The 23,290-nt window shown below is 43.5% G+C and overlaps 2 protein-coding genes across 2 annotated transcripts; both read right to left on the bottom strand.

The window, feature by feature from the left end:
• Positions 1–241: 241 nt before the first annotated feature.
• On the bottom strand, positions 242–10,716 carry lin7b (lin-7 homolog B (C. elegans)). The gene is made up of 6 exons (XM_078270141.1): positions 10,402–10,716; positions 7,475–7,593; positions 5,627–5,698; positions 5,102–5,311; positions 4,056–4,219; positions 242–2,702 (listed from the first exon to the last, which is right to left on the bottom strand). Exons 1-6 carry the CDS (start codon positions 10,475–10,477, stop codon positions 2,681–2,683), a joined length of 663 nt encoding a protein of 220 aa, XP_078126267.1. The 5' UTR covers positions 10,478–10,716; the 3' UTR covers positions 242–2,680.
• A 208-nt stretch (positions 10,717–10,924) lies between these two features.
• Positions 10,925–22,023, bottom strand: snrnp70 (small nuclear ribonucleoprotein 70 (U1)). Its single transcript, XM_078268825.1, has 10 exons — positions 21,822–22,023; positions 21,284–21,437; positions 21,102–21,164; positions 19,095–19,149; positions 18,697–18,761; positions 18,524–18,586; positions 17,981–18,062; positions 13,846–13,947; positions 12,319–12,418; positions 10,925–12,229 (listed from the first exon to the last, which is right to left on the bottom strand). The coding sequence occupies exons 2-10, from the start codon at positions 21,428–21,430 to the stop codon at positions 11,464–11,466; spliced, it is 1,443 nt and encodes a 480-aa protein (XP_078124951.1). The 5' UTR covers positions 21,431–21,437; positions 21,822–22,023; the 3' UTR covers positions 10,925–11,463.
• Between the last annotated feature and the right edge of the window lie 1,267 nt (positions 22,024–23,290).

The raw sequence follows: 23,290 nt of genomic DNA, 5'->3' as shown, positions 1-23,290 counted from the left end.
ATGGCTTCCAATTTGCAGCTTCAGATTGCCCTTTTTTTGGTTCCACATATAGAAATCAATGTTTCACAAATTTGAAACATGGTTTCAAAATCTTTCAGCACTTAATTCCATTCCAGTCTTCTTTATGATATTGAAAATGTAAAGTAAAAATACTTTCCCTGAAATCTCACCTTATTTCTGAGAAAGCCAACTTTAGCTGTGTACCGGAGGACTGTAGAACATAACAGGAAAGATGACAGCATTCAATTCACACAGTTAGACTTTATTTCATGAATAATTATGCAAATCAATGAATACATAAATAAATAAATAAATTAAAAACAAATCTCAAAACGTTGACTAAGATGACACCTGCCAGCAACTGATTCCAGTGTAGGTCTTGGTAATGCTAATGGCTAGCCCTCTAGCTGGGACATGTCATGGAGAAATGGCGGTGAAGGCTGTAGGTGTCAGTGCTCCTGAGGTCTAACTGCAGATAGAGCACACCACACTACATGTCAATACACAAGCCAAACGACGGGAGAATATAAACACCAGGTTCCGGTTAAGAATGGATTGCCCTTATGTAATAGCATGCTGAGGAACTCTGACTCTCACTGGAAAGATGAATTGACATAGCCTGGAGACTAGGGCTGGGCGCTATATCCACTTTCAAATGAGATATGGGATGAGACAATACCGTTTATATGCATATATGTAGTTGGTTGTTGCGTTACATAACCTATTTCTTCTGTAAAGCCGAGACTGTTTGCATCTCTCCTCTCACTCTCTGAGCGGTCCACGCTGCTGACATAATGTCTACAGTTGTTTTAAATGTTATTAGCACAGGCAGCTGTATATTCTGTGAAGCAGGAGAGGGAAACCTGTATTGCACAACAGCCGTTACTGGATGTAAAGTTTATTTCAGTTCTATGAGTGCGAGCGTGCGACACGGCGCCCGGAACGCAATGCAGGGGCAATACGGACATGTCATAAATGGGGCGGCTGTGGCTCAGGTGATAGAGCGGTCAGACGACACCAATCGGGGAGGTCGGTGGTTCGATCACTGGCCCTGCAGTCCCGTGTCAAATTGTCCTTGGGCAAGACAGTTAATCACAAATTGCTCCGTTGTGTGAATGTTTGTCTGAAAGTCGCTTTGGATGAAAGCATCAGCGTAATGTAATGAGACGTGTGTAACGCCGATGCGCATTCAAATGGAGCGCGTCACTCTGAGCAGAGAATCCAGTCTGCAGTGTAGTGTACACGCTTGACCGATAAACAATCTGCTTCATGATCAAAGAAAGTTTTTGTATAAGTTGTGTGCACTTTATTTAAATAGCTCATATTATGCTAATTTCCAGGTTCATAATTGTATTTAGAGGTTGTACCAGAATAGGTTTACATGGTTTCATTTTCAAAAGACACCATATTTTTGTTGTACTGCACATTGCTGCAGCTCCTCTTTTCACCCTGTGTGTTGAGCTCTCTGTTTTAGCTACAGAGTGAGACATCTCACTTCTGTTCCATCTTTGTTGGGAGTCGCACATGAACAGTAGCTAGGTAAGGACTACTAGCCAGTCAGAAGCAGAGTATGAGGGCGTGCCATGCTAGCAGCTAGGCGAGCATTATAACGTGTGTTACAAAGTGACCACGTTTGTCTCTGAAGTAAAGGCTGGACTACAACAGAGCTGTTTGGAGCAGTTTGTGAACAGTGTTTTCTGTTGGAGATGGTAAGTCCCTTTGGGGTGGACTTTGGGCTTTTTCACTTTGTAAACCTATAACATGCACAAGAAAGATACATAACACGATAAAGCAAAATAATATGAGCACTTTAATGTGCTGCACCTGTATAGTTGTTAAACAGAAAATCACAGCCTGTTTTAATAAAAGTGCTTGTGACATCGCCATTTAACCGAAAAAAATACTGAGATATGATTTTTAGTCCATATCGCTCAGCCCTACTGGAAACCAGAATTTTTGTTGTTCATTTTGTTGGCAGATACATCTGGCCCCTCTCCCATTCATTCAACAGATTTCCACTAATCACTGTTGTTTACCTCACACGGGGCAGGTTAAGACTGACAGCATCGTGTAATGTCCTTACTCGACGTAACAGCTCACAAAACTGTCAAACTAGGCGTGCTGATCAAATAATGTTCATGTAGTGCCCATTTTGAGCCTAAAATGTTATTAGAAACACATTTCAGTGTACTATTTAGCTGTAATTTGATAAAGTCCGTAACCTGGCCGCCATTTTTTTTGATGCTTCAAAACGGACCAAGCACCGCCCGACTTGCATGTGTCGCTGAGCGCTACATCGCTCTGATTGGTTGTTGTCACTTTTTGTTGCTCTGATTGGTTGTAGGTGGAGGCATTTTGGTCTGCGCCGTTGATAGAGCCCTTTGGAAATCAAAATTGAAGTGAGAGGCTCCAGACTGATCCACATTGGCGAAATAGTCTGGCTATGCCAGGCTAAAAGTTACAGGCATGGTCTGACAACAAGCTTACTCTGCATTTATCTAAAGAAGAGGGAAAGAGGGTGGAGAGAACATCTTTAACTGTAGCGTTTGGCTACATGAAGAAATTCAGGTAACAGGTGTTGGTAGGCTACTTTGGTTTTTCGCTTCTCATCTAAGGTCTCCCACTAGAACAGAAGAGTCAGGAGGGTTGGAAGATGAGGCGGGCGGAGGCTTCGGATTGGCTAGCCCCTGGACTCCAGAGATCTACAGGAAGAGACACACAGTTATGCTGTATGCATATCAAAGGCTCATACACTGATTACTTGGGAAGAAACAGCACTGTGAGCGAGGAGCCGCCCACTCTAGGGGTGCAATGGATCACAAAATCACGGTTCCGATCACGGTGTTGATGATCGGATCAATTGTCGGATCAGCACAAAAAAGGGGGGGAAATATATATATTTGAAATACTTTCCATTTATTACTTATAGAGCTGTCATACAACACAGCGTGTCCCTTTGCCGGGGAAAACAAATGACTTTCACCCCGCCAATGCGGGTTCCTTGGGGGTGTTTTTATCCATACCACAATCTTTTCCCCAAACCTAACTAGTCGTTTTTTGGGGCTTAAACTTAAGCACACATGACACTCACTTTTTTTCCCCGCCTAAACTTAACAGCATTGTCCGCCGAAACATACCTGGCTCAAAGCCTCCTATTCTTGGGTAAGTCAACTAACAACTGCCTAGCCTGTCTAGGCTAGCCTGTCTCCTGATGGAGCCTGTCTAGCTGGCTCCATCAACTGCTTTTAACATGCCCCGTTCACTTGAACAGAACATTGCGTTGCCCGATTATCGGCCGTCGGACAGTCTGGCGAGGTCGGTGACCCGAGTCTGTTTGGTGTGTTCCGTGCCGTCGTCAGTCGGAGGAGCCGTCGGTGTTCATTTGGGGCAATTTGACTTGTTGAATCGGCCGGTGGGCAGTCGGAATCAATGACCAATTACCGGAAATGAAGAGCGGGATGAGCGTGATGAACGCCTCTCAAAATCTGACGAAAATCTTTTAAACCGACCTTTGTCGATCTGAAATGAAGACAGATTCAGCAACTGCATGGCCTATCTCTTGCTTAAAATGTTTTCAGAAACGTTTCGGTGAACTATTTTACGAGATCGTATTCCGAACGAGCCGCCATTGTGGTCTGGCTTTGAAATTCGGGAGAAGCCAGACCCACGTGATGCGTTCGTCCAATCAGCTGCCGGTTTTCATTTTTTGGCCGACAATACAGATTAGCGCCGCCTGCTGTTATGGAGACGTATTACGTCTTGCGCACGAGTAGAACATACGCTTAAGTCTGCGTCGCTTCGGTGTGTTCCGAGGCACTTTTTTGACCAACTCGGGGAGACTGATCAGTCCGACTGTCTTTTCTGCCGTAGGTCGGCCGTCGGGTTGGTGTGTCAGAGCCTTAAGTAACAACGACAGTAAAAATGTATGTCACACTATTATTATGGTTAAACTTTACAATTCATCCGTAGTTCACATGCATGCCACGGATCAACTGCAGTCTGTTACACCACCACTCCTCTCACATGCTCTGGTGCAGACCAATGAGCAGCCTTACGAGTAGCTGGTGTGCTGCTGGCGTCTCCGGGCGCTCCTCATCTTCTCAAAGCGAGCCTCCATCTCCTCCAGGACCTTTGGGGTGTAGCGCACCACCAGCTTGACTGAAACCTGGGCGGCCTTCAGCAGCTCCACAGCCTTCTCATGGTGCTCGCCCTCCACGCTCTGCATGGACAACACACACACAGGCTCAGACTACAGGCTCAGACTACAGGCTCAGACCACAGGCTCAGACCACAGGCTCAGACTACAGGCTCAGACTACTGGCTCAGACTACAGGCTCGCCATCTATTTTATCCAATGAGCCCTTATAAGAGAGAGAATATACCCAGAAGGACGACCCCTTTAGGTATCTCCCATGGAATAATTAGACATAGCCTATTTTTTACACTTCTATAGTCTGAGTTATGTAAAAAGATATTAGACTGTATTAAACATGTTTGCAGATTCTAAGAGTAAAATAATCTAATCTATGAACTATTATAGATTCAAATCTTTAAAAACCATTCGTTGAACCATGAAGCCTTTGGTAAAAGAAAGTCGTGACAACTGAAATGAATGGATCTAAAAAAAACTCTGCCATAGACCCCTGGTTTAACGATTCTGATTATCAGTTCCAGTTCTTTTAACGATTCTCATTCTATTTTAAAGTTACATGCTTATGCCATATGGTTAAATTAAAAACGTGTATTTAAAATGTAATAACAATAACTTATTTCAGCAGGAACAAACTGTCAAACCGCAGAAAGAAGAGCCCCCAGATGGCACAAGGGTACTTTACAACAAGTTCAATTCAAGTTGAGGTGTCAAAACTCAACTGGAATTGAAAGTGGACGAGTAGAGTCTTAATGAAAACACTGGAAACCACTCATCTAGAACCTCAAGTACTGTATTTGGCTGACAGAGTGTGAATATTCATCTACATGCATTTGTTCATGGTAGTTTATTTATAAAAGCTGGCATTAAAATAAACTTGTATGAGTGTGTGTGTAGCTCCAGTGTGTGTGTGTGTGTGTGTGTGTGTGTGTGTGTGCCGCAGCTTCTTACCACTCCGTTGACAGACAGCAGCTGGTCCCCTCTCTTCAGCCCTCCTTGGCGGTCGGCCACCCCCCCAGGGATCACCCTGGATATGTATATGGGAGAGTTCTGCTCTTTGCCCCCCATGATGTTAAAGCCCAAACCCTCCTCGGTCTTGGGCAGCTCCACTACCCTTGGGTGGGCGTGGCCCTCGCTGGCTGCAAACGCTGCCACTGTGGCCTGGTCAGGAAGGTAAAGGGTGATCAGTTACATCACACAACGTATCAAACAAGACTGTGTCACATTAAGACAAGGTAAAATGCTTTGGACTTTTTTCAAAGATTATTTTTGGGCTTTTCCGCCTTTCATTTTTGACAGGACAGCTAGGCGAGAGAGGGGGAAGACATGCAGGAAATTGTCACAGGTCCGATTTGAACCCTGGACCTCTGCGGCAACATAAACCTCTCAGTATATGTGCGCCTGCTCTACCACTGAGTCAACCCGGCCACCACCCTGTATAATATTGGGGCTAATATAGTAGTTTGCATGTGATACCTTGGCAGTTGCCTGTGCTCGCACCTCTGGTCCTCCAACAATGTCCAGAGTGTCGTACAGCTGCTCATACACCTGAGGGGCAACAGGGCAGAGCACAGATGAGTCACAGCAACATAGGAGTGTAGTGAAGTGAATACGTAAATGTATTTGTGCCCAAGAGGTCTCATGCTTCATGATGACTACTTTGATATATAAGTTTTCAAGACAAACATGGGGTTAATTAGTGCTTCAAAGAGGTTAACAGTTAAAGGAATAGTTTAATATTCTGGGAAACATAGTTACTTGCTTACTCTTGTATTAGAGAGCTGGAATGAGGACGTGGTTAGCCTAAGCTAAACATAAAGCCTGTAGCAGGGGTTAAAGGACAAGTCCAGCGCAAAACGAACCTAGGGGTTAATAACATATGTGTACCCAGTCGACCGTTCTCTGGGACATGTTTTCATGCTAATCGAATGTGTATTTAGCTTGAAACAAGCTAGCGCGAACCGGTGATTAGCTGCTAATGCTACCTTTTGGGGCAGAGGGTAAATCGCTATTTCTATACCACTAACAGGGCTCAAAATAGCATAATGCATAATGAGGGTCACTACATGTAAACCCGAAGCATTGAGAACTTTGTAAGTGTTCAGACAGTTTACATGCGAGCACCATCTTGGAAAACAGTCATGACCAGTCGAACGACGAACGCTGTGTTTGAGCTAGATGTTACTGGTTGCACGGCGTTTGTCTAGTCATGACTGTTTTCCAAGATGGTGCCCGCATATAAAAATGAAGTCTACTGTCTTTCTAATCTATCTTTCTAATAAACTGTCTGTACACTTACAAAGTTCTCAATGCTTCTGTTTACATGTAGTGACCCTCATTATGCTACTGTTGAAGTGTGGTGCTATTTTGAGCCCTGTTAGTGGTATAGAAATAGCGATTTACCCTCTGCCCAGAAAGGTAGCATTAGCAGCTAATTACCAGTTCGTGCTAGCTTGTTTCAAGCTAAATACACATTCGATTAGCATGAAAACATGTCCCAGAGAACGGTCGACTGGGTACACATATGTTATTAACCCCTAGGTTCGTTTTGCGCCGGACTTGTCCTTTAACATGTAGCCTGGCTCTGTCCACAGTCAAAAGATATGCCTACCAACTGGCTCAAAGCTCACTGATTAACATGCTGTACCTAGTTTGTTTATTATTCAGTTGAATTAATAATACTTGAATAACTGTTTACTTGAATGACTGAAATTGTGAAATGAATCTGAAACTCCTCTATTTAAGTGTAAGTCAGAATATCTTTTGTCTCTTCATGTTGCAATAATCCCTTTCTGCAGTTATCAGTTGAAAAACGTGCATGGTGTTGGAGCTTGTTAAATGTTTGCTTTTGGATTATGACCTTAAATGTTGCACAACCACTTGGATTTCTACTGACTACTGAAATGTGAAATCATTTGTTATTGTGATTGTTGATTTCCAGATATTTGAGCCAGTTTCCACCCTGGGAAGAGGTCAAAGGTCATGGACCAGGATTCAAGATTATTCACATCTGCCCATCTCTGAACAGAGACAGATGTTACCATTGCGCTACATACTGTATACATATATGACCATCTCCAGTTACAGTATGACCCATCCACATATAGGTCATGTGATGACAGCCACACGACGCAGTCAAAAGATCTGTTACATGTGAATGTGTAAAGGGCAGATGCTGAGTGTTGTGGGGGGTAAAACCATAACATACCATCAATACATTAGGGTGGAAATACTATTAGGATGTGGAAACGAATGGGCTTGAGCCCTCCCGATATTTCTGCCACCCCAGACAACCCCTAACAACCCTCTGCTGCACATCCATACCTCTCTGATGGCAGCACAGAACTTGCTCTGCAGGACTCTCTGCAGGGCCTGCAGTTTGGGAGGAGGCAGCTCCCCACTCCGCTGCAGCCGGTCCAGCAGCTCGATCACCCTGCACACATCTGACACACAAGGCTGGATTACCAACAGGGCCAACCAGATCCTCAGGGGCTCCACAGGCCTCCGGCTCACTGCGTGGAAATTCTAATTACTATGTTAGGCAAGTCATTTGATTATTATTATTTAGTACCTTTTTTGCAACTAAAACACAATAAAAAAACTCCAATGCAGGGTTTCCCCTGCCGTTATAAGGTTTAGGTGCAGCACCTAAGCTGAATGAATGTAACTAAAAGACAGGGGGAATCACATACAGGGGAATCACTACATTGTAAAGACCATTGACAGGGCCTGTATTGCAGTATAGTTTGTTAAGGTCGTGACACACTAACCCGATAATCGGCCGTCGGACAGTCTGGCGAGGTCAGTGACTCGAGTCTGTTCGGTGTGTTCCGTGCCCTTGTTTGCCTTTAGGCTAGGCTTTTAAACTGACCTTTGTCGATTTGAAATGAAGACAGATTCAGCAACTGCACGGCCTATTTCTCGCTTAAAATGTTTTCAGAAACACGTTTCGGTGAACTATTTTAGTACAATATGAGATTGTATTCTGAACGTGCCGCCATGACCGTCTGGCTTTGAATTTCTGGAGAAACCAGACCCGCGTAACGTGGTCGTCCAATCAGCTTTCATTTTTGGGCAACAATACAGATTAGCTTAAAGCTTAGGCTCATTCTAGATAATAATACACCCAATAAACACCTCAGGTGTTATTTAAATGTGTGATTCTAACTCAGCATGCGGCTAACTCCAGCGGCTGCTGGCAGAGTTGTAGGGTTAACCCTAGTCTAACCCAGAGGCGGCGTCAGCCGATTTTGCCGGGGCTTCAGCCCCAGATGTATTTTTGAAAAGTTGACTGACAAATATGAAACCGGACAATAGCCTATGTAAACCCCCGAAATCATGAGTTGCCTTATTTCATTGTGCTAGAACTCATGGTAGAACTGTAACTTTGTCCAGTTTATTTTTCCGAGGTGAATAGAACGGGCAGCTACGTGCGGGGTCTGACCATCATGCCGTATTTGTTGCTGTTACCTAGATAGCAGACCTGTGCGTCGCTTAGTGTCCACTCTCGCTGTAAAAATAGTGCCGAGCAGCGTGCCTTCCATGGTCTGTGCAGCTTCAGGTTCATAATGGACGCGCTCTGCTGTAGAGATGCTGCGGCAGATGTGTCGCGTTTGAACTCCGTGTATTTCTGCCGTCGTTTTGGTTTGCCAACTCTGATGTAGAGCAGCGTTCAGCCACTTCCCTAAACTTCGTCTCATTCAGAGACCAGAGTCTCAAACGGGGCTCTGTGTCTGTCAGAAGGTCTGAGATCTACCGCATCAGCAGAGCAATCACGTATTGCACAGCAGGCTATGGTGCAGGTAGATTATTTTCTGAAATATAGTGACTTTATTCTTGTAATAGCCTATTATAACTTTATTTTTCTCAAAATATCACGACTCCTCCAAATCTCAGAGAACACAGATATATTTTGAATGTGCACAAAGTTTTGAACATGAGCAGAAATCTTGCTCAAACACATCTGAAATATTAAAGTCCAGGGGTTTATTAATTAATAAAAAATGAATTAATGTATCACTGAAGTGAATAATTGTCATATGCACATTTAAGGAGGTTACTTCCTCAACAAAAGACGCAAAAGAGGAGGGAGGAGTAAATGATGCTAGGCTACATGTGTGCTGACTCAGATAGAATTAGAAAAGCCGATCTACAGCAGAATAAATACATGAACGCAATACAGAATGCCTTACTGCAATATATTCCATTACGTTTTTATATTTGCATTGTAATTGTAATTGTTTCCCTTTACATAAAGATATTTCCAGCATAAAGTGATTCAGAAAAAGGTATAAATAGGTGCATACAAATTCACCAGAATGCAGGATATTAAGTGTTTCATGCTAAAAATGTTATGGGGGTGGACCCCCCCGCATCATAAGTCACCAAACAAATCTGGAAAGAAAACCTTGGCCTTTGGGTTGCCAGACCAGTTATGATTAGGCCAAATAGTGGTGCCATCTAAACAACATCTACAAACTGGGCAGCTAAAATGAACATACATTGGTTATAAACAAGCTGGGCAAGCCAATTGCTGTTTTGCATTGCATTCAGTTTATTTAAATGGGTCCGGGCTAAGCCCCGAATCTACTCGAGTCCTAGAAACGCCCCTGGTCTAACCCATCCCAGCCTAGTGTTAATGCAGCTCGCTCCACCGTTCATATGAACTAACAAAAGCGGTTTTTGCCCAGGCTTGACCGCCCCTTGAGCAATCCGTTCTTGCGTCCGCGTCACAGGCTCTTACCACATTTACTCGCGCTGCACGACGTGCACGTTATAGTACAGTGTAGTTACAGTGATGGCAACTCGACAATTCAGTCCCAGCGGAATTCAAAACAGTTCCATGATACAGTATGATATGCACAGTGTCGGAAGCACGTAACATTACGGTAACGTTACTTCGTCTGTCATTCGTTCAGCTGGACCACACCAAACACGTTTGTTCATCATTTAGCTAAGCGTTTAGCAAATTTTACTAAAAGAAAAGAAACGAGCGAACGGCCGAGCCAAGCTCCCGCGATAGGCCGTGCCCTTTCAAACATTTAATTCAACGAATAACTGCGACATACGCCACTTTATTTCACAAATGTTTAAATGAGAAAAAAAACGCCTTTATTGTTTACCATGAATGGGAAATTTGAGACAAAGAACGAGCTCTGCATCATTGAAGTAAAATATAGGTTCACTGTAAACTACATTTATTTTAGCCAGTAGATTGTAGTCAAGAGGTCTGGCACGGTAACTAACGTTACCTCTTTCCAGGCAGAGCGGCTCTGTCATGGCCGCCATGTCAGTTTCCTTGGCAGGGTGGTAGTAAGAGGACATCATTTCCAGGCTGGTAGTCTATGGAACACTGCGTGGATGAGCAGAAGGGCTGGTTCACGGTAACGCGTTCTCCATCTGTTATGATGACATGGTCAGCAGACTGTGTGAGGATGTATGGCTGTAATGAGGTCCGGGATGCTGGACTGAGGTTCAGGCAGTGACGTCGTAGCTTAACCACAGCTCCGGCTTCAGTGTGGGACTAGCCTATACCGTTTCAGCATCTTCAACGTATGTTTAAAGCAATGCTACTGCGCAGACTGAAAGCAGAGATGCAAATTAACATAGGTCATAACAAATGTCAGGCTAGTTTAATACAAATTTATGACTGATAAAAAGCCCACGTCCTAATTGAGCTGAACGTGTTGATGTTTGAATGAAGTTTCTATGTTGTAATGTATGTAAGAATATAAGCTATGAAGACCTTTGCAAATCTAACATACAAACAGGAGACATAATTAAAAAAAACTTTATTCCAGAATGAACAGAACAGCCCTCAATTGTTACACAATACTACATTTCCTTCAATTTCACAGATTGAGGAGAAATCGGCCACTTGGTTCCAAATGAGCATACAGTCTAACTGCTTTATGAATCTGGAAATAAAAGACAACACATCTACTCATCTAAAAACAAAGCTTGTATTTTTACAGTTCATCCCAAGTCAAGTGAAAAGAAAAAAACAAAACATACCTAGCTTGAATCATCAAGGTAACTCAAAACAATTGTGGCACAGATTAGTTGGGAAATGCAGGAAAGCTGCAACTTCAGTGAGATCAAATCAGTTATATGCATCAACTGTGCGTGCAACAGTATGAAGTGGAATATTTCAACAGATTCTTGACAGATAGGAGGAAAGCGAGCTTGTTGGTACTGAAGAAGCCCTGACATCATTTAGGCTTCCTGTGCCTTGGCAAAAAGTTAGGAGGTCAAGTTAAAGTATAGTATGAAACAACTTGTCTGAGTGGCAGTCTGCTGGGAGAGGGGCCATCTCAGTACTCGTCTCCTGGAGCCTCCATCTTGTAGCCGTTCTCACTGGAGACGTAGCCGTCAGCCGACGGCACCGACTGCTGATCCATCATTCCGTCCTGACTGTACTCCTCCATGTGTGGCGGGGCTCCCCCCTCATCCTCATTGCCCATGTCATCTTGGGGGCCCATATCATCTCGAAGGGAGCCATGGCGCTCCTCTCTGCGCTCCCCCCTGTCTCTCTCCCCCCGCTCCCTCTTGTGCTCCCTGTCTCTGTCCCGGTCTCCCCTGCGCCTGTCTCTGTCCCGGTGGCTGCGCCTGCGCTCCCTGTCCCTTTCTCGGTCCCTGTCTCTACGCTCATCCGTGCCCTCACCCACTTCTCCTTCGTGTTCCTCCGGAATGCGCTCGCCCCCCTCAGGAGCACCGTCTCCCTGGCTGACCTCCTCTCCATCCAGCCCCTTGCCCCTCTCCCTGTCTCTCTTGCGATCGCGGCTCCTGCTCCTCCTCTTCCGTTCTCGACTCCTCTCCCTACTCCTGCTGTCGCCTCCCACTGCCCCCCCACGGTCCTTCTCTCGCTCTCGACGCCTGCTACCACCACCTCCACCACCACCACCGCCGCCGCCGCCGCTGTCCTCTGCTGCGGCAATCGGTCTCTCTCTCTCCCTCTCTCGCTCCCGGGAACGGGTACGTCGACGCCGTTCTCGGGATCGGGACCGTCTGCGTTCTCCTCTGTCCTTTTCCCGGTCTCGCTCCCGGCTGCGCTCCCTCCGCTCTCCCCGGTCCCGATCACTGTGCGCAGTCAGGACAAAGTAAATACCGTTATACAGAGCACAACTTGGTTTTATACCAAAGAGACCTGAAAACCTGAAAGTACTCACCCCCCCAGTGGGCGATCATCATAACGTGACGCATCATCGCGGCCAGAGTGCTTGATGTTGACATCAGCTCCACCTCTCCTAGTGCCACCCAATCCACCACCTAATTCAGAAAAACAGGCAAAACACAAGTACAGTTAAATGTGTTAGGCTAGGCTTGGGCTGGTGTAAAAATTTAGAACTAGTTTGATATCAAGCCCAACACCGGCTGAACCGGTTTCAGCTTTCTTTGAGACCCCTTGCCATACAAAAACCTCATCACCCCTGTCACCCATAATCCCACCGCTACATTATTGAAATGTGATCTCCTTCACAGCACCGCTCGGCAGTATATTGCCGTCAGACACTAGTAGCAACTCTGTTAGTTTGTACGTTTATATACACAAGCATATAAGTCATATTTCTTATTACCAGTGTTAAAACAGGCTTTTGGAAAGTTCAGTGAGCTAAGCTAACATGACCAGTTATTCTACAGTAAATGAAGCTTCACTACTGCTAACGTTAGCCTGCCCCGTCCTAAAAAAAATATTATAGTAGACCGGTCTACAAGCTTAAAACTCAGATTAAGCTCTCAGAAAAGACACTGTTCTGTTGGTTGTGGGTTCGTTTGTCTTTGGGTTAAAATGAAAACGTGCTTAGCACAGACCTTCAAAGCTTAAAAAAGGGACAGTTCACCTGGAAATCAAAAATACACATTTTTCCTTTAACCTGTAGTGTGAGTTGCCCAGTGTTGGGAGATATCAGTCGTAGAGATGTCTGCCCTCTGTCACTGACTCATTAGCTAACGTTAGCTTGCTAATTCCACCGACCAAACTTCAATTCAATTTTATTTATAGTATCAAATCATAACAAGAATTCTCTCAAGACACTTTACAGATAGAGTAGGTCTAGACCACACTATAATTTACAAAGACCCAACAATTTCCCACGAGCAAGTATTTGGTGCATCAGTGGCGATGAAAAGCTTCCTTTTAGGCAGAAACCTCGAGTGGTGAGGAAAAACTTTGCTTAGAGCCTGGCTCTGTCCAAGGTTTCTGCCTTTGTGGGCGGCATCTGCCACTGCCGGTTTGGACACAGATTACCAACATGCCTTCATCCTACACTGGTTACAGAAAAGTAGCCAACAAAGTTGTCACTCATCTGGCGTAGGGCTGGACCTGAATAGGTAGGTATTCGGGTTTTTTTTTTTTATTAAAGGTGCATGCAGGCCGACAGCAGCCGACGCAGGCTGACAGCGTCACAACCAGGTCTGTGGATAATCTCGAGTAACAGGGTCACGATTTCTGGAAAGAGACATGGCTGTTGAGTTTTTCCAACTATTTTTTTTTTTGGCACTTTCACTACAAGCCGAGTGCCATCCAGTTCCATTTTATAGAGAGAAGGAAGAGATCTCTACGGCTACTATCTCCAACCCGTGGCAACTGACACCAAAACTATCTGGACTGATAAATAGCATGAAGGTAAGAGGAAAGAAATAGCTTTGATTTTAGGGGTGAAATATCCCTTTAACATTTAAAAAAGGCAGCTGACCTAGCCTGCGAGGATGCCATCCTTTTACGGTGCGCCCTCGTTCCACGTCCACCAACACCCTTCTCCCGTCAATCTTCTTCCCATCTGCATGCTTGTAGGCGGCTGGAGAAGAGGAATGGAAGAGGGAAGACAGAGGTTAGATCAGAATACAACTGCATCAATGTGGCCAAGGAAACAAACAGTGCATTATTATACTGACCAGGAGCAGGCGAGGCCGAGATGGCTGCTCTCTGGGCAAAAGCCGAAGGATAATGGGAGCAGACTTCCTTCCACCCGATGAGTGATTGATACGTTACACTTTTAACTGCATCATTTAAATACCCAGCTTTAGGTTGCGTCTACATTAAATAACAGTATATAGTAGCCATTTAAAGTCGTCTAGGTTTTCTTAAGGATAATCATGAGGATTTAACTGCAGCGCGCAAATTTATTATATATATATGCACATACATATACACACTGAACAAGGGAGTTACTCCTCATATTTTGATCAATTCTTAAGGTTTCACACAGGTTTGACTGTTACAAACTAGATCACTCAAACCATAGATAGTGCGATATCTTAACCCAACCTGCTGGGACAGGTGAGATTGCATCTACTATTATAGATCAGACTAAATTATATCATGGCACTTCAGCACACTGCAATGTGTTTCGCTTCAGGTTTCTGAATAACTGAAATCTATCGTTTGTACGATAGAGTTCGGTCACTCGATTTTGACCTTCGTTTTACAAATGTTTGAGAATAAATTAGTGATTAAGCGCACACACAACAGCATGTCAGATCAAATTTATCTTGCACCAAACAGTATACGATTTTTCAATCAAATATTATGGTATGGCAGAACGTTGTGTTATAGCGGCTTTAATCTGCTGAAACCTTTTACAAGCTTTATGAGAGATCAACATGAGCTTTCATCAACAAGGAGTCTCCAGCCTTTCGCATATTTCCAACCTTGTGTACATTCAGACTTTGTCCTACACCTCATCTCAGTATACCACACAATAGTCTTTCAATCCATCTTGTATAATGGAAGTGGACTTGGCAAGATCCAGGTGGCTCATCCTGGCTGCTACACTGGTCTGTAGTGATGATCCCTGAGGGGAAAACTTTTCAGAAGAGGGCCTTACCAAAACCCATCACTTAGAGCATACAGTCTGAGGGCCTTACCAAATCCTCACATATACATTCTGAGGGCCTTACCAAACATCCTCACTCATACTACAGTTGATGGTCTTACCATAATCCCTCACTCATGGGCCTTATGGAAGTCTCTGCCCCAGTCTCAGGGCCTTACCAAAATCCCCCAGCATCAGAATACACATACCATCACAACACCTCTATCAGGGGCCTTACCAGAACCCCTCCACTTCCTGTGTTCACTTAGGATGACAACATCTCATCCAATGATAGGGCCTTACCAAACCCCCACCAGTCCTACCAACTGACCAACTGAAAACAGAACAAAAAAAACGGGGCTACCTTCCTTACAGGAGTTGCTTTATCACAACCCCAACCAATTAATGAGAAATACACTTTATTTTTACTAAGAATTCAATAAAGTCATGTTCACTGACATGTCTTGGATATAAAGTGGCCTCAAAATATCAATAGTCTAGTGTCTAAACTAAATGACATGTCAGAAACTGAAAATGTATGAACTATTTTTTTTTTTTTTTTTTAAATCTTGAGCTTGCTATCGTCATTGTAGTCTGTAAGGCTTATAAGTATGTAGTGAACAAATAATGTATGAATAGGCCATTTAGCAGAATTACAAAGACAGTTCCCCTCATCTGCCATTTCTATTAAAGCCAGCCCAGAACTATTAGTTTGGACAGTATTATGCATGCTCAGTGAGATTTAAACATGTAATAGATTAAACGGGGTTGTGAACATTACCATCTGCCAGCCTCACATTTTGCTCAGATAATTAGCAGTTTGGGGAATGAAATCACAGAATGTATTAATGTATTAAAAAAAAAGGTAAACAGTATGGCTGCTAAGCTTAAAGTTGAGTTAATGCCCAGCTTCCATTATTTACTTTGAATGGTCTTTTTGATTAGCAGTGATATTTAGCAGAACACTTGACCCTAACTGCCATGAGGCGATATGATATATAATACCAACATTACCAGCTGACCGTGAGAGTAAATGCAGGTTACCTATCTATACAGAGTAGAGGCTACATACATACTAATGAACCTGTGTAATGCTGGTATCAGCAGTTCTACTGTAGTCAAACAAAATATGAGAATCATTTTTACTCATTATGAAAATAATTATGCATATTATTAGACAACTGCCAACTGTCCTATATTTACAGGGGACTGAAATGTTTTGCTACACCAATAGAAAGATGCATCACTATGATTCTGAAAAGCTGCTACAAATTCAATCTGCACAGCATTAGGGCTGACCTGAATGCTTTGAAGCTTACACCATTGCCATGGTAATCAACGTCCAATCATCAATTGAATGTCCCGTTGTTTTTTTCCATGCGCACTACCACTAAATCGCCTATGCAATAAGGAATGGTAATACGTTATTAGTTCAGATGGACAGTGCCGTTTACTGTGTGTATGCATAGCTGTGGGTGCAGTACTGAAACAGACATGTTTCGGTTTCTTGCCAGATGCTTTGCGTGGTTAAGTTCCAAAAATATTTCGGCTCTGCTATATTCTTAAGGGAGCGGGCCTATAAAAAGGGAAACTTTTCAACCACCGACTGCAGTACATGCAGATGAATGGTGCTAGCGTCTGTAGCTCCTCGCTCACCAGCTAGCAAAAGTTCAGCGGATGATGCGTGATTGCTATTGTTAAACATGAGCCCTACGTAACCAGAGATGGCTTTGACATAAAGGGCAGAATCATTGGGCAACATTTAATACACTAGTGGTCAGGGGTGCGTTCAATGGTCAAAGCCTAAGATCCAAGTAGTAGTAATTGCACTGAAAGCTCTTTAGAGCTTGCAAAGAAAGATGCTTTACCCATTGAACGTAGCTCCTCTTTCCTATGTAGGAGATGGAGGGTGGAAAGAAATCTTACCCATCATACAAACCCATTATACCAACCATATACTGAGCTGTGGTAGTAGGGTGTAGATGTATCATAACCATCATCATCTGCCAGCCAGCTCTGGCCAATAGCCATCACAGATTGGCGGCTGCAGTGGCAATGAGAACAACACACAGTTAATACACTGTTTAGCCCCACATCCCCCCTCAATTCACCCACTGCTGTTGCTACACGTTCGCTGTGATTCAGCAACTCTGGTCTTGAAGAGCCAATTACAACTAATATTCCAGAATGGTGTCATTGTGTTAGATGGCACCATTCACTTGTCTAATGAGACAGTCCTCCATTACGCCTAATGCACTGTGGCATCACCACCAGCTTACACGCACAAACTAGTGTGGTGAATTTAACTTATCTCACCATGACCAGGGTTGAAGACCACTAATAAAAACTTTGACCATAAAGCTCAATACCTAGGTCCTACAAAAGATGGGTTTCCATACAGTCCTTGACACATTTCTAGCAACAAAAAAAAAACCCATTCAATGCTTGGTGACCAGTCTGACCTTGTGCTTACCATCACAGTCCAACCAGGAGAGCTGCTCTTCCACAGAGCTACAATGCCTAACAGTTAAAAGACAAATGTGCCCTTTGACAGGCAAAGATGTTCAGGTTTAGAGATGAAAGACACAGTTCTACCTCTTGGTCCTCCCACTTTGCCCAGGCTGCCCCACTGAATGAAGTGGTTCCCCTCCTCAACCAGACTATTAGTCAACTGATGACACGCATCAAAACACAGACACACATCACACAACCACCAGACTCGGAGGATTCAACATGCAAATTGTAGAACGTATGTCTCTTAAAAGCACTCTGATGGCTTTGATTCCATAAACCTACATTTTCTCCTTAAGTAGCTGGTAGTCACCTTCCTAAAGTGTTGAGAGAATTTTGCCACCCCAGGATCATTAGAAAAATATCTATATAGAATAAAGGATAGGGGGTTCCACTGAAGAACCACCCTGCATGTCAGAGATCAGTCTTCATGAATGTGATATATATATATATATTTTTTTTTATATATAAATATTTTTGCTCAGTGCTCCACATTGGTACTCACAGTGCATGTCTCGTTCATGCTCATACTCAATGAATGCATAGCCCCGAGGCTTGGCCGTCCTCTTGTTGTAGACAATGTAAATCTGGAACAAACAGGCATGGAGACATTGGTTTGCTGTGGAATTCATCATTAAACAAACAGACCTGCCAAACCCCAACACATTCGCAGGCCACGTTAGCTGTGTGTATGCATATATCACAGTGTCATGCAATCTCTCATTAAATCAATATGATCGTTTTTCTAAGCAGTATACAGACCTAGCACACGGAAATTCTTTTCAAGATGATATTTAAAATCAATACAAAAAGTCAATGCATCATCAATATATCTCTTAATGTTTTTTTTTTTATCCTCAGCTGTGCTTGTGATTTTAGGTCAAGTTTTGAACATGACATTGACACGATTTAGCCTTTTAAGCCAACAATCCAAGTACCAGATTAAGACAGAATCTGGATGGATTTCAAGGTGTATGCTGTACTAAGATCTCAATTTACTGTAAACATGTGAACAGGTAGACAAGTGAGAAACAGTAGCTAAACCTACCCGTTTGATGGGGCCATAGACCTCAAATTCACGACGAAGCTTGGACTCTGTAGTATCATAGTTCTACAGCAAAGACAGAATATCAGACATTAACAAAATAATATTTGCTTAATCTACAGAGCTGGTGGAAAACACTTAAAATCATGCATTCAAATTTATTTCCAAATACTCACCACTCGTGCAACAAACAACGTCTTGAAGGCATCCCCTTGTGCATTGGGGTCATTATGGGGGTCCCCTGACATAACGCAAACAGGAAAGGGATTAATTTGAGCCAAGAAACCATATACAGTGATAAGAGCTTGTAATAGACCTTTTTCATGGCAGACATGTTGACAATGTCATAGTAGGAAAAGCACAGGTGTATTCAAAACCATTAATGATGGCTGCATTCCACTTAGGAGACACCCTGGTATTGTGCATGCTGACTCACTGAACTAGCTCACTGGGACACTTGATGGAATTGAGCCATGGTTAAGGTTATCAGTTTCAGCTGTGCTTTTCCTACAATGACACGTCAAAATGTCTGCTGTGAAAAAAGTCCATGTACAGTACGTCACAGAAAACTTACAAAGCTTGAGTTCAGTCTCCACCACTGTTTGCCTCCTTTCAATCTTCTCTCGCCTCTGCAAAGCAAAAGATTTACAGAAAAAGGTCAATCCCCAACAATCGCTCGGTGACGACGCTCTGAATGAAGATGCTAGCGCTGGATTAGGACCACTGTCCCAGTCTGTGTGCAGCCCCATGAACTGCTTCACATTCACTCAGTGGCTACTTCATTAGTGCAACCCCACCAGGAGAGGTTAAACTCTTCTACAACTAGGGCTGGCTATCACCCTGGTTACGATTCACAAGGTCCCAATTTGATTTCTAAATATCTATAGTTACAAAACCAATTTAGGTGGATGTGAAAATTATACCAGAAACCCTCTAACCTAGTGCATTAAAAATATTAACGGATTAAAAACTGACCACAAAGCAGTTGCAATAATGTACTTTAATATCTGACCATTTCTTTTTAATTTGGGCCGAGGTCCGACCTCTGAGGCTGTGGCATTAACCGAGTCTGCAACGTGTTGTCACTCTACAGCTGTTTTGGCGTTAGTAATGCCCACACTGTGCCCTCCAAACATATTTTCCTCTTGTCCACCTCTCTAACAAGAACTACAACTTCACATTGAGCGAAAGTCCTCTGCCGTTTCCTCTTTCTCTGTTCCGCCGACAATGCTTTCCTAGCTTTCTGCTTCTTTTTGCCGACTCAGCCATGACGATAGTGTAAAAAACTCCATCGCTACCTTGTTAGCCGGTTCCTGAATGGGCATATGTGTAAAAAAAATAACTGCATAGTTCCCCATTAAGGGCAATTATGGGCGTGACACAAAGCCGCGCCACATTTAGAGTCGATTTTGATTTAAAAATGGAATCCGGCGTAGGCTGCGCGTGGTTTTATAAATCGGAATAATTCTGTGCATACTCACATCCTATGTTTCGTCCGTACGCCACTTCTGACGCAAATTCGCTGCAGTTTTCTAAATGAGGCCCGTGGTGTTTCGGAGAATAGTGCAATGAACAATGCGTTGAGCATAAGTGTCTCTGTGCAAGATCGCAGCGCGCGCACCATCTACAGAGTCCAGCGCATGGGGTCGTGTGCGAGTATAACCAAGCCTTTACAAGGCCACCATGAAAAACACGAGTAACTGACAGTGGTAGTTTTAGGCTAGTTTATCTTGTAACAAGTGTATAACTTAATGGAAGTCCAGTTTAACTCACATCTGTGAAAAAGTTTAGATCATAAATCATTAACTAAAAAGGAACATAAAATATTCTATGACTAATCAGGGTTTTCCCTGGGTTGGAGAGGGAGAGATCACTAAAGCACAACTTTGAGGAGCAGCTTCAGTCACTAAACAGGAATAGTTGGTCCACCTTGAAGCCAGCCAACCTTAAGATGGTGAGCCTGAGGGTTGGGTCTCGATTTATCAGACCCCAGATGAGACAAGAAGCTAACGTTAGCGAACGCTGCGGTCCCTCTGTATCCGACTCCCCGCTGCAGGAGACGCTGTATTCCCGACACGCTGTGTTAACGTTATTGTTTAAAATGTTAACCAGGTAAGTGGGAGGTGCATGCCGCTCGTAACCAACATGACAGAGTTATTAATGTACCCTCTGGGTTTGTTTTGTTGCTAAACTGTGTAAAATGAGTGGTACCTGTTTCACATAACATTGTTCTAAGGTACCTAAGGTCTATGTGCTGGATCTTTCCTTAGTAATGACAGTAGTAGTGGTCATAGTGAGTGAAAATGTAATCTAAGATGCACATAGCAAAGTGTGTTATGTATCTGGAATAGTTCATTAGCCCTGTGTGATATCTGTAAAGCTTAAAAAGGACTCACAGTAGTAACATTGGGCCAAAACAGATCGTATTCTGACCCAAAGACTGACAGAAAGGACAGTAACGTTATATCCTGAAATTGACATACGCTGCTTTTGAGAATAAATCAAACCGTTGCTAAAAACAGGAACTTCACGCTGTATTCACTTGAGAAAGTTGATAACTTTTCGTTCATATTCATCTCACCTTTCTCTCCAGTCGCTCGTCACGGGTCTCTGCCCTTGTTGGTGGAGGGGCATCTCTAGGATCCTGATGGCAAAATTAGGATAATAAATGACATTGGAAATTATGTATTGAGTTAGAAACTGTAAAAAAAAATAATACTCAACAACTAAACATTCGAATATTACAGAAGATTAAATACTCACCTCGAAATGCCTGATGAACGGTGCGATGCCACTGTAAGGTTGGTTGTGATGTTTCTCGTGGGGCAACTTCTCTAGCTGAGGCAGGAAAGGAATAGGGTCCCGCGGTGCAAAGAGGGCCAGCAGATTCGGGGGTAAAAACTGCGTCATCTTTCACCTAAATTAACAAAAGCATGTTATTTATTACCATAACCAATATCTGACACGTTGCAAAATTCGACCAGTAAATGGCAGGCCAACACCAATAGCGGAAGCTAGTAAGACGCTAACGCTAGCTTGATGTACCAATTGCTGTCTTCATTAAGGCGACTTCTTTTAGCATGTGCTCAATGTGTAGCTATGTTTAGTAACATAGCCAAACAGCATTAACTATTTATACATAGCGTTACCATTATATACGGTAGTTATGCGATAATAGTTTAGCTACACTCCGACTAACAGCTCAGCAGTGTAGCGTCGAGACTGTCGTTGGGCCATTTGCATTAGCCATTAAGCTAACTAGCTAGCTATGCTTACAAATAGCCTCGAGCATGATTCTTACCTTCTCTCCTCCGATGTCTGGACAAATGTCAGACCATGAACCAGGGGACGAACCGGACGATATATGCAGGTCTCCTGGACCAACTTACTCTTGCGAAAGTGTAAAAACAGTAACTTAGGACGGTCCGCTCAGAGCGCCCAGGCCGTGCGGCGACAAAGAGCTGAATGTGTGTGTGCGAGCTGTGTTCTGAAAAATAAAATGGCGGGATAACGTAAATCGCACAGGTGTCGTGCTGTAAACAGACTGCCAGCCGAAATCGGACTGCACCTGACGTAAAAGCGCAGCAATAATTTAGATCCGCTAGAGTGCAATGTTGGTCAGTCACTGAGTAGTTAAAGTGCACGACTATCAATGTGTACGTACAGTTTCATATTTTGTAGCCTTCTTTTATACAAGTAGTCCTACTTATAAATAAGTAATTAGTATATAGTGCATCTAGTAATTAGATGTGGTGTATTGTGTACGTTTACACAGTACAAGTGTACACAATACACCACGTCTACTCATTGTCAAATGATATCAGGTGGAATATTGTCTATTGCATATTGTGTAAAGTTTCTAACATTTTCCTTTTTGAGACATTTTGAGAACTTACTGTAACTTACTATAAATATATTTGAATAGCCTATTGCCATTATTCAGTGTATCAACCTCACCAAATCCCTCATCTGTGCAAACTTACTTGTCAATAAAACTACTTCTGATTCTGATTTAATGTGGAAATGTGTCATGGGCTTTACCACATGAATTTATAGACTCAACATGTTACCAATCCTATGCTAGGGTGAGAATGCTCCCCGCCTCCCATATTATGTTTTGGCATAATTACAATGTCAGCTCTTTTGATTAGGATTTGCTGTGACTCACTGTGCCAGAATAGCCTACTACTGATAGAGATTACATGTGTGAGGCTTGCAAGTGAAAACAAGCTTCACATGCACATGCACACAGTGTACCGTTGTAGCTGAAATTAACAATGAATGACTTTGGTCACAGTAATGATCATTTCTCATCATTTGTCTTATTTTTAAGGTCCTGGAAACGCAGTCCTGAAAATGCAGCCTCCGGTACTGCAGGAACATAGTATTGCTTTTTGGGCAGGCTCCTGCAGACCCCTGCCCGGCCTCTAACCCAGGATAGCAAAGTCTGACATTGACCCAATTTGCTATAGTTTGCATGTCATGACCTCTACTATAAGTCCCGTTTGTCATTGTCAGCCTTTGCAATCCTGAGTTAGCAGTCTTCCTGAAGAAACTGTGGGCAACAGGCTCCTGCATTTCTTTTACCAGTCTGAAGTGCATTGTTCTTTGCTCTGGTGTGCTGGGGGGGGCATCAGGTTGGCGAGGGCAGCAGACTCTGTAAGCTGGTAAGCAAGGCCAGCTCTGTGGTTGGGCTGACAGTCTAGAGCAGTCTTTTCGGTCTGGAGCTTCCATGTTCTCCCCTTGTTTGCGTGGTTTCCTCCCACCATG

Source organism: Sander vitreus, chromosome 15 (assembly GCF_031162955.1).
Source record: "Sander vitreus isolate 19-12246 chromosome 15, sanVit1, whole genome shotgun sequence".
Lineage (NCBI taxonomy): Eukaryota > Metazoa > Chordata > Actinopteri > Perciformes > Percidae > Sander > Sander vitreus.
Note: the sequence above shows the minus strand (reverse complement) of the source record. Positions and strands in the feature narration are given on the sequence as shown.